Source organism: Canis lupus, chromosome 34 (assembly GCF_003254725.2).
Source record: "Canis lupus dingo isolate Sandy chromosome 34, ASM325472v2, whole genome shotgun sequence".
Taxonomy (NCBI): Eukaryota; Metazoa; Chordata; class Mammalia; order Carnivora; family Canidae; genus Canis; species Canis lupus.
In genome coordinates, this window is record NC_064276.1 from 66151 (window position 1) to 77158 (window position 11008).

Below are 11008 nucleotides of genomic sequence, written 5' to 3' on the forward strand. Positions count from 1 at the left end.
TAAAGTGAACACCAATAAAAATTATTTTATTAAGAAGTAAAAAAAAAAGTGCTGCTTGAATGCAGGTTTCTACTAGCCTCTCACTTTAGGGTGTTGGGCTCTATCTACACAGTACATGTGGAGGTGCAATGGAAATGAGATATACTTAACTCTGAGAAATAAGCGGTGCTTGATTGCGGGTTTCAACTAGCTCTTCACATTAGGGTGTTAGGTCCTCTCTACATAGTACATGTGGTGGTGTACTGGAAATCAATATACTAAACTCTGAGAAACAAGCGGTGTTGAATCCAGCTTTCAAGTCACTTCTCACATAAGTGGGTGAGAACCTATCTGAAAAGTTGGTATGGAGGTGCAATCTAAATGCGATATATTGTACTCTAAGATGCAAGCGTTCCTTGAATGCGTCTTTCACCTAGCATTTCACATAAGGCTTAGAACCTATCTCAACAGTAATTGTAAAGGTGCAAGGGATATGCCATATATTTAAATGTGAGAAACAAGCTTTCCTTGAATGCAGCAGTCAACTAGCTTCCCACATAAGGAGTTACAACCTACCTCAACAGAATTATTGGAGGCCCAGTGGAAATGTAATATAGTTAATACTCAGAAACAACCATTCCTTGAATGCAACTTACAAATAGACTGTCACACAATGGAGTTGTATGAGAAACAACCATTGTTGATGGCAGCCTTCCAATAGCCTCTGATTTAAGGAAGTTAGAACATCTCTCAAAAGTATGTATGGAGGCACATTGGAAATGCACTGTACTTCACTGTGAGAAACAAGCATTCCTTGATTTCAGCTTTCAACAAGCCTCTCAAATAAGGGAGTTAAAACCTACCTCAAAAGTAGGTTGTGAGGTGCAATGGATATGCAATATACCTCACTCTAAGAAACAAGGTATTCCTGAATGCACTTTTCAACTAGCCTTTCACACAAGGCAGTTAGAACATCACTCAAAGTAGGTATGGAGGCACATAGGATATGCATTGTACTTTGCTGTGAGAGACAAGCTTTGGGGAATGTAGCTTTCAACAAACCTCACATAAGTGAGGTAGAACCTATCTCAACAGAATGTGTGGAGGCACAGTGGAAATGCGATATACTTAGAACTGAGACACAAGTGTTCCTTGATGCACCTTTCAACTAGCATCTCACAGAAGGGCCTAGAACCTACCTCAACAATAGTTATGGAGGTGCAAGGACATGCCCTGTACTCAACTGTAAGAAACCAGCTTTCCTTGAATGCAGAGCTTTCAACGAGCTTCCCACATAAGAGAGTTAGAACATCTCTGAAGGGAGGCTCATTGGAAATGTGACTGTCCTGATGAATGGAAAAAGATGTGGTCTATATATACAATGGAATATTACTCAGCCATCAGAAAGAATGAATATCCACTATTTGCTTTGACATGGTTGGAACTGGAGGGTATTATGCAGAGTGAAGTAAGTCAACTGGAGAAGGACAATTATCATATGTTTTCACTCATACAGGGAATATAAGAAATAATGAAAGGGATTATGCACTGTACTTAACTGTGAAAAACAAGCATTCCTTGAATGCAGCTTACAACTAGCCTCTCACATAGGCCATTAGAACCTATCTCAAAAGTCAGTGTGGAGTTGCAATGGAAATGCAATATACTTAACTCTGTGAAACAGATTTTTATCCACTTATAAAACAGGCCAGGAGGTCTGTCTGGCATCTGTTTTGTCTTTTTGTTGTTGTTGTTGAAGTAGGCTTCACACCCAGCACTGAGTCCAAGGTAGGCATCGACCTGGGTCTAGATCAAGAGTCTGACACTTCACCACCTGAGCACCACCACCCCCCCCGCCCCGTGAGCCATGTTGTTTTAAATGACATTTTTACTCTCAAATCAGTTCCTTCTTCCATTCACTTCTTCAGTTCCTTCGGCCATGTTTTGTAAGTTACTTGATACTGTGCCCTACCTTCTGCTGAACGTGGGGATTCTATGCCTTTCACACACATTTCAGATGCGCTTCATACACACAGAGAACCTCCTTTTCATTGTGTTCTAAGTAGTCACAGGCTTTTTAAATATATATATATATATATATATATACTGTATTGGAGCTCGATTTGCCTACATATAGTGTAATACCTAGTGCTCATCCCGTCAAATGCCCCCCTCAGTGCCCATCACCCAGTCACCCCATCCCCCTGCCCACCTCCCCTTCCACTACCCCTCGTTCGTTTCCCAGAGTTAGGAGTCTCTCATGGTTTGTCAAAGACATTTATTTCTATGTATGCCTACAAGTAAGACTCCTTAGAGGTTTACATTTCTGAAAATACTTTGGGTCTTCCAAGTGGGAGTACTTGCAAAGTAATGCTTACTAAGAGAGAAAAAGAAAATAATCAAACGTTACTTTAACACCAAAAAGAAGAGACAGCTGGGAAGTCTATTTGAGTCTGATGCATATGCAGCACTAGTATGAGAGTTAGAGCAGTAAAGGCAGGAGACAGAGCACCTAAAGGCCATTCTCAGGGAGACCTTCAGGAAGCAGACCATGGATACAGAGGTGAGACAGCACCTTGGTGCGAGGGGTAGAGCAGGAGGGAAAACACAGCCTATTAAATAAAAAAGCACATAAAAACCCACAAAAGATGTTTCCTCTGACAGAGGTGTTAAGACTCATGTGGACTGAAGTTTTTACCTGGTAACCCTACATCCAGAAGGAACTAAATAATGAAAGGATACAAAGATAATGTCTGAAAACTTAGCATCATATCTTACTTAACTCAATAACAAACATCTAATACAAGTGTCAATGGCTCTACCAGGAAAGTAGAGTCAATCCTCTTCAGTGCATCGAAGGCATTTTAGGATATGCCATATTCTAAAGACAAGGAACTGCAAACACTTAGATCAAATCCCACCTAGGTTAGGATCACAAGTGAGAAACGACATCCTGGCCTCTAGTTGCCCACTGTGATCATCACTGGTCCCGACGTGAGTGCCATCAGTACGTGCAGAAGGAGCTAAGCAAGTGAGGGGAGGAGGCAGGAGAGGTCCTGAAGAAGCAGTGTTCATTACAGGGATTCCAGGGAACTCCGCATAGGGAAAGTCGTTCAGATTTAAATGTGCCTTAAATAAGCACAAAGGCATAAGTCATGCCTGCTTAGGATAGAGATCATCTTTCTGCCAAGATTATAGGGTCCAAAAATCTCTGAGCTCTGGCAATAAGCTCTGGGAATTAAAGTAAACACACTGTAGTTACCACTGCTTTCTCTTCTTCTAGAACCTTATATCACTTCAGAGACCCCCTCTAAATAGATATCCTGCATCCACTTCAGTCTCAATGCAATTTCTATTCTGGTGCTGCCACCCGACCAGCCCATGACCAGGAATGATTCATGGAATCAAGATTCTAGGCAACTGACGTTGCATGTCACAACAAAGAAACGTTATTCTATAAAGTCGGCCAATCTTTTCTATTTCCCGAAGTCCTGTTTCTTTGAAAGCTTTGCCTCTCTGATGCTGTGATCCCACTAAGCCTGAGTGACAGTCTGAGAGCAGAGTCCAAGAAAGCCTGGGGTCAGAAAGCCACTTAAACACATACTTTCAAACTTCTATCATTGTGGTGGTAAAGGCCACAATTTCTGCACACTCAAACAATACCACAGGCAGGAACAAGAAAAAAGTATGCATGTAAACAATTAAGTTGCCCAGAAGTCCAGTTCAAGTTCACAAAGATCAGAACATTTTCAAAATGCAAAGACAGATGGTCATGACTATTCTTCAATTCAATAGTAGGTATGGACCATCAAACTCAGCGTACACCCTGGAGGACAGAGACTCCCATGCCTTGTGCTGAAACGTTTTAAGTGTGCTTTGGAAAATGCATAAGAATAAACAGTAAGCATTTCCTATTATTGTACAGTTGCAAATACTAAAATGAAGCCTCAAAGCCAATAAGAAGCCATTATTATTAATTTGGCTTCTCAGTACCTCCTTATTCGAAGCACCATTACATTTCACAGTGAAAAACATAAAGCCTCTTCAACACATTCACACACGTTCGGAGAACTTGATTCAAACACTCTGAAGAATAAACACCTCCCAAAATGTGGTGAATATTACTGATGAGGTAATGGGAAAATACTAATGTAACAGTCTGCATAGTTTTGTGTGTCCTCTGAATTTTCTCAAAAAAAAATTTATTTTTAAGTATAAAGCAAAACTTACATTTTCAAAAAAAGGTTTGCCACTCCCCAAAAACACTTAATAGCTTATTAACCATACTATTGAGCCAAGTAGAGGTTTTAATTATTATAAAATAAAGCTTGGGTCCCTCAGGGTGATACTACCTTCACAAATGTTGATACAGCACTAGAGTGATGTCTGGTCCCTGAAAACAATGGACACAGCCCACACCCCCTGTGGATAACACAGCCCTAACCACATGCAACCAGGCCTCTGGGCAGCAATCATTCACCACCAGGAACACCCTCCTCCCTCAGACTTCCTGAACCAAATCACAGGCAGATGCCACTCAGCCACACTTGCGTACTTAGGTTTAGTACATGTTTCTGCTTCATCTTACTGATGAAAAATCTCAGACACTTCACTGTGTTACTCATCCTCTGGCAGGAACACGAATTTGGCAGTGGAAGCACCCTCAAAACCATCCCATGAAAAGGGCACAAGAAGACTGAGATCCAGCTCACCACCTCCTGAACTCAGAGCAGTGCCTTAAGTCACCCAGCCTTGGCTTCCTCCCCCAAAAAACCAGGTGGATCTCAGCACTGTTCTGACTATAAAGCAGGCACGTCTATGAAATGGAAAATCACTAGGAGCCCAATGCTAGAACTCAACTACGAGCAGTGCTCACCTGGCTGACAGTGCACCACCTGCAGGAAGCACCAGGGACTTCAGGCACCTGTCACATTCTCAGAGTCAGGAATTCAGGTGCCATCACATGCCTCCTGCAGCTCTTTCTCTAGCCTTCAAATAACTCCTTTTTGGACCCAGTTTTTAATTTTCTATGAGACAATCTGCTTAGAATAACTTTAATTAACAGGTAAATCCACACCATCACTCAACAAGACTGTCAGAGGATGTTATGAGTGTGCCATTAACAGACTGCATCCCAGAGTTATGCCATGTAAGCTGAATTGCATAGGAAGGGCACTGAAGAGACCCATTACCACCAAAACAAAAAACTCTATCTTAAGAAAAAACTGAGAGCCAGTTTACAATTAAAGAGAATTTGATTTTGAGACATAAAGAACAGATTCCTCTCCAAAATGAGTCTCCTCTGATACAAATGATTTGCTTTATGGAGAAGATGTACCTTGTACCTTCCAAAAGTGCTCTGAAGGCCCCCACTGAAAGTTATTGCATTAAAGATGAGGGAAAACACTTGGTTAACTCTTATTATCAAAAATTGTCTTCAGAACAGCCCAGTCCAGCTTGGCTCATAGGGCCCAAGAGTTCCCATGGGTCATTGTAAGAGACCTGGAGTCCCAAGGCCTGAGCCAAGGAGTTGGCTGTGCACCTTGGCCACGTTGCCAGGCTGTCCAGGCACGCATCTCACAGACTCGTCTCCTCGCACACTCTCACAGGGATGTTGTAGTGCCGATCATCTTCAGCAATCAACGTCACCACAGGCCAGTCCATGGGCGGATCAGTGGGGTAGACCGTGATGAATTCTTCAGTGCTGTACTTGGAGAGCCGGTACACCTGAATGGTATGGCGCACAGCATACGCAAGAAGGAACATTTCAACCTGGGGAAAAGAGCAAACAGGTATGCAGAGGTGCTCCAGGCAGGGCACAGCACAGCTATGCTGCAACGTCTCTTTCACCTCATGGGCCCAGTCCCCAGACTTTTCTAGTGGCTGCTACAAATAAGCAGATCATCCAAAATATACTGTCTGATAAGGGACTTGTATCCAGAATACATAAAGAACTTTTATAACGATTTTTAAAAAAATGACCAGTTTAAAAATTGGGCAAAGGATCTAAATACAACAGACATTAATCCAAAAAAGATATGCAAATGGACAATAAGCACATGAAAGTCATCAGAGGAACACAAGCCAAAACTACAATGAGATTCCCCTTCAGACCCACCAGAACAGTTATAATCAAACAGATAATAAATGAAGCATAACTACTTAACAGGCACCAAGTTTTATTTTGGGGTGATGAAAATATTTTGGAACTCAGTAAATGTACTAAGAACCAATGAGTCATATACTTTAAAATGGTTAATTTTATGTTATGTGAACTTCAATTAAAGAAAAAAGAAGTATATCCCAGGTATATACCCACGAGAAATGAAAACATGTGCCCACACAAAAAAAAACCTGTACATAAATGTTCATAATAGAATTATTCACAATAGCTAAAAAAGCAGAAAGACCCCAAATGTCCATCAACCAATGAATGCATGTGGTATATCTATATGATGGAATATTGTTTGTGACATGTCTTACAATATGAATGAGTCTTGAAAACACTATGCTGAGTGAAAGATGCGAGTCACAAAAGACCACATATTATATGATTCCACTTCTAGGAAATGCCCCAAATAGGCAAATCTACCGAAACAGAAAAGCAGACTAGTGGCTGCCTGGGGCTAGGGGAGGGGGAATTAGTACTAACGAGTACAGGGTTTCCTTTAGTGGTGATAAAATAGTCTAAAATTAGACTACAGTGACAACCACAAAACTCTATAAACACTCTAAAAACCACTAAGTTGCACACTTCAAAGGGATAAACTTTATGGCATGTAAATTGTATCTCAATACAGTTGTTATGTTTTCAAAAATGGACTCGCCATTACAGTACACTTTGTGAGGACTCCAAAAGAACTAACTTTGGTCTAATATGCAAACCATGCTGCACCATGCAAACCTCACTGAGGTTTGGGAGGCATAAGGAACCTACACTCTGAGTTCAGGTACGTGGGTTAAGCAGTCACTTTCAATTCTGCCTGGCCCAGCAGTGACCATCAGCCTTGGCCCTTTGCTACACACCAGGAAAAGGCAAGCAGGAGAGTCAGCTGCCTAAGTACAAAGGTGGCACTTTGGATGGAAAACCTTAAATGCTACTTTAGTAGCTGGCTATTCCACTAAAAAAGACTTTATAAACTTTTTAAGATAATATAATGAGGACACTAAAGATAGACAATTGTGTGGTAAGTCATGGGACAGTACTGCATTGGGTCTCTGTGCAGAACTCTAAACTTAGCATATTTGTAAAAGATCCAAGAGCAGGCTGGTCTCTACTGGGTAAGGTGACCCTATTTCTATTTTTAAAGGACGCTATCTAATATGCCTACGGCTGCCAAGATTAAATAATAAAACTCTTTGCTTCATCTATTTGTAAACTGCCAGGCACAGGGTACTGATCCCATCCAGTATCCCACAAAAGCAAGCCCAGGCTGAAATTAATCTGGTGGTTACAAAACAGCCCCACAATTCTTTTGCACTCCTCACTTGAAAAGCTGGATGGAATGCTTTTCAATGTTCTCCATTGAGTTTGGGATGGATTTAGTGACTTGTTCTTAATAAATAGACTGGTGTAAACAACAGTGTATAACTTCCAAGATGAGGTCATCAAACACACTGTGGCTTCCTCCTTGCTCTATTCTTGGATCACTTCATATGTTGAGAGAAGTCAGCCATCCTGTCCCAAGGCCACTCAAGCAACACTATGGAAGGGCCCACATGTCAAGAAACTAAAGAAGAAACTAAAACCCTCCTTCTAACTACCGATCAGGCCTCTGCCAACAACCAGGTAGTTGCACCATGTGGGAAGTGGACCCTCCAGCCCAGTTGGGCCCACAGACAACTGTAGCCCTGAACAACACAGGACTGCAGCCATCCTTGAGACCCCAAGCAGAACCACACAACCAAGCTGCTCCAGAATTTTTGGCCTACAGAAGCTGTGAAATAATGCTTGATGATTAAAGCTGCTGTTTTGGAATAATACATATCCAAAAGCACAACTCACCTGTTCAAGGCCTCCAGTGTGTCCCACCTGGTTTAGATGGTTCCTCAGCAGCTGTCCAGGATCATTCGATGTGTCCCGAGCAAACAGAAGCACAGAGAAAAATGGTACTTCCTTTCCATTCTCTTTATCATCATATAGTTCAATGGCTCTGTTTAGCATTAGAAATTTTATAGCTTCGTAGAGGCTATATTCTTCTTCCTCATTCATGAACAGTTCATCACAAGCTACCTGCCTTGCTTCAGCAGTTCGCATCTCTGCCAAGCCTGCCCACTACAACAAGAAAGTTACATAACAATGAAATGTTTGCTCTAAAACCTGGTATACTTCCATACTATGAACACAAAATTATTTTCAAAAATAGGAGGCCATGGGTCACATGCCAATCCTCACAACATTCAAGTTTCTAGCTCAAACAATGGTACACTCTATAGACCACACAAATCCCTTATTTCCCATTAATTTAAAACAAAAGTACAATGCACTGAGAAGTAGTGATACCATGGAATGGAATTTTCAAGTCCCCTAACCTCCTAGACAATGAAACTGAACCAGTCACTCAGAAATACTTAATGGAGGAGCAAATATGGTGTGTATGTGTGAAGCTGTGAGGGGTAGCTAAAATTATACCTTCCCTTCAGGGGCTAATGGGAGCACTTACCACCCAGAAACACCAAGCCAACTTGCAAAAATGAAGATGGGCAAGGAAGATTGTGAGGTCGCTTGAATGTTACTTTACTAAACCCACCCCTCTAACTTCCTTAAAATATACATGGAGTTTCAAATGAATACATCTACTCAGGAAATTTTTACTGACTTCCAATTAAGAATAAAGCAGAGCACTAGGTATTCAAATAACATGGACAAACTCTCTAAGTGAATGAGAAAACTCTAAAATATATGCGCTTTTTAGTTAAAGTGAATGAGGACAAGAGATTCCAAAGTGAACTAGTCCTTATGAATAAACCAGTAACAACTGTTGCTTTCAAAAACCATTAAAATTCTAAATTCAATAGTAAATTTTAATGGTAATGACTGTACCAAAGGATTCTCTTCAATATGTAGTTGAAGTATCTCTTATTTTCCAGAAGTAGACCTAGGTGACAATCAAGAGCATGGCTCTAGAGTCAGGAGAGTCAGGATGGAATGAAAGCCTTGCTACCAAGCAGGTGGTGACTTTTTGCTGGGCATTAAAGGACTTCCAGATTTTAGTTTCCTCATCTTTAAAATGGGGATAACAGCAACAACACCTTGGTAGTTATGAGAATTAAACTACACATGAAACATTTAGGACACAGTCTGGCACACAGAAAGTACTAGTAATGCTGGCTCAGATTATTAAGGAATAATTTTAATGTTATTATAAATTGGAAACACTTAAACATTCATCAAAATGAGGATCTGGTTACAGTACACATACTTAATACAGCAAAAATTGCAATTTTACAAAACCTTAAAAAGGATGAAAAGGAAATTGTCACCAGTGGCTGAGCTGAAGAGCCTTCCCATTCACTCATGTAGCCAGAGTCCTACTCTCAGGCCTCACCTAACCTAGATCCTGGGGTCCCTGGCCCCCACAAACCTTGTGCTCCACGCCAAGTGACAACAAGAACAGAATCTCTATTTCCTTCTCTTGTCACAATCTCTCAATCCCTAAACTTGCTTTGACAGTGTACTTTTGATGAAACACTTCTTACATTTGTAAATAAAAACTAGGTTCCAGGAGGTCAAGGCCTTCAGTTCATTCACTAAACAATGTATTTACCAAATGCCTATTATGTGTCAGGCTTGGTGCTGGATACTGGGTGAAAAGGAATGAGCAAGACAGACTCTCGTAGAGCTGAAAGTCTAACTGGCTGGCAGATCATACCGGAGGAAACAGAGCAACACCAGGGGAAAGTGCTAAAGGACTCCTGAAAGCCGTCCCCCGACATCTACAAAGCCTGGAGCAATCAGCAGGCCCTGAACTCAGGGTTCCTGGTAAGAACTTCAAACTCTTCCAAGGCAAGCAACCTAGTGGTCTATGTGAGGCAGTATCTAAGCAGGACCTCCAAAACCCATGGAATACTCCAGAAAGGGATACATTATAATAACCAAATCACTGGGAATCAGCCAACCAAGTTCTCCCTATGATTGTTTCAGAGAAACCCTCATGACAGTCTTCAAAAGAAAAGTTACTGGGGTGCCTAAGTGGCACACTCGGTTAAGCATCTGACTCTTGGTTTCAGCTCCAGTCACGAATCTCAGGAGCATGAGATAGGGCCTACCCATTTTGGGCTCTATGCTCAATGAGGGAGTCTGCTTGGGATTCATTCATTCTCTCTCTCTCTCTCTCCCCACTCCCTACACTTCTCACTCTCGCGCACGCTTTCTTCTCTCCCCCAAATAAATAAATAAATCTTCAAAAAAAAGATAAAAGTTACTAAACCTACTCACTGGACAATCATTCAGATGAAAACAAGTCTAATAAGGACAGTTTTTAGAAACTTAAAACACAAACATAATTGCAAAGAACTTAATAAATACACATCCATATCATTGCTACTACTCTAGGAAATAGAAACTACAGATTATCCCTGAAACTTGTCAATATGACATGGAACAAAGATCACGTTTAAGGTTTCCTTTTAAGAAAGATAAACATTTCAGTGAACATAATAAATGATGTTGCTATTTCTACACTTTACCAAAGACTTAACAGGAAGAGTTTGTGTTCATTTAAATTAAATTGTCTAAATACCAGCCATAGGCATGTGGTCTGCTGGGGCAATCAGGAGTGAGAGTTTTACACTTATCATAGGAAAAACACTACAGATTCCGAACCTTCTTCCTTAGTAATGTGAGTGACTCCTTAATTTTATCAACCAGGTCCTCGTTCTTCCCCTTAAATTTCAGTCCAAGTTTCCACTGCTTAATCCAGTTGTATTTGCTTATGAGTTTTTCTGGTAACTGGATTATCAAGAAAGAGAGAGAAAGAGGTGTTAACATTTCAAGAAATCCATCACAGGATCCTGTAGAAACCACAAA

General features: G+C 41.0%; 1 protein-coding gene across 7 annotated transcripts in view; it reads right to left on the bottom strand.

The window, feature by feature from the left end:
- Positions 1-5019: 5019 nt before the first annotated feature.
- Positions 5020-11008, bottom strand: part of OTULIN (OTU deubiquitinase with linear linkage specificity) — a 37575-nt gene continuing 31586 nt past the window's right edge. For 5 of the 7 annotated variants that reach the window (XM_035710298.2, XM_035710295.2, XM_035710297.2 and 2 more), the window contains 3 exons: positions 10805-10930; positions 7985-8254; positions 5020-5751 (listed from right to left, as the gene is read on the bottom strand). In XM_035710298.2, coding sequence (XP_035566191.1) covers positions 5557-5751; positions 7985-8254; positions 10805-10930 — 591 coding nt within the window. In that variant the 3' untranslated portion in view covers positions 5020-5556. Of the gene's footprint in view, positions 5752-7984; positions 8255-10804; positions 10931-11008 lie in introns of those variants that run through there. The other 2 variants (XM_035710296.2, XR_007408074.1) reach the window with 2 other exon arrangements.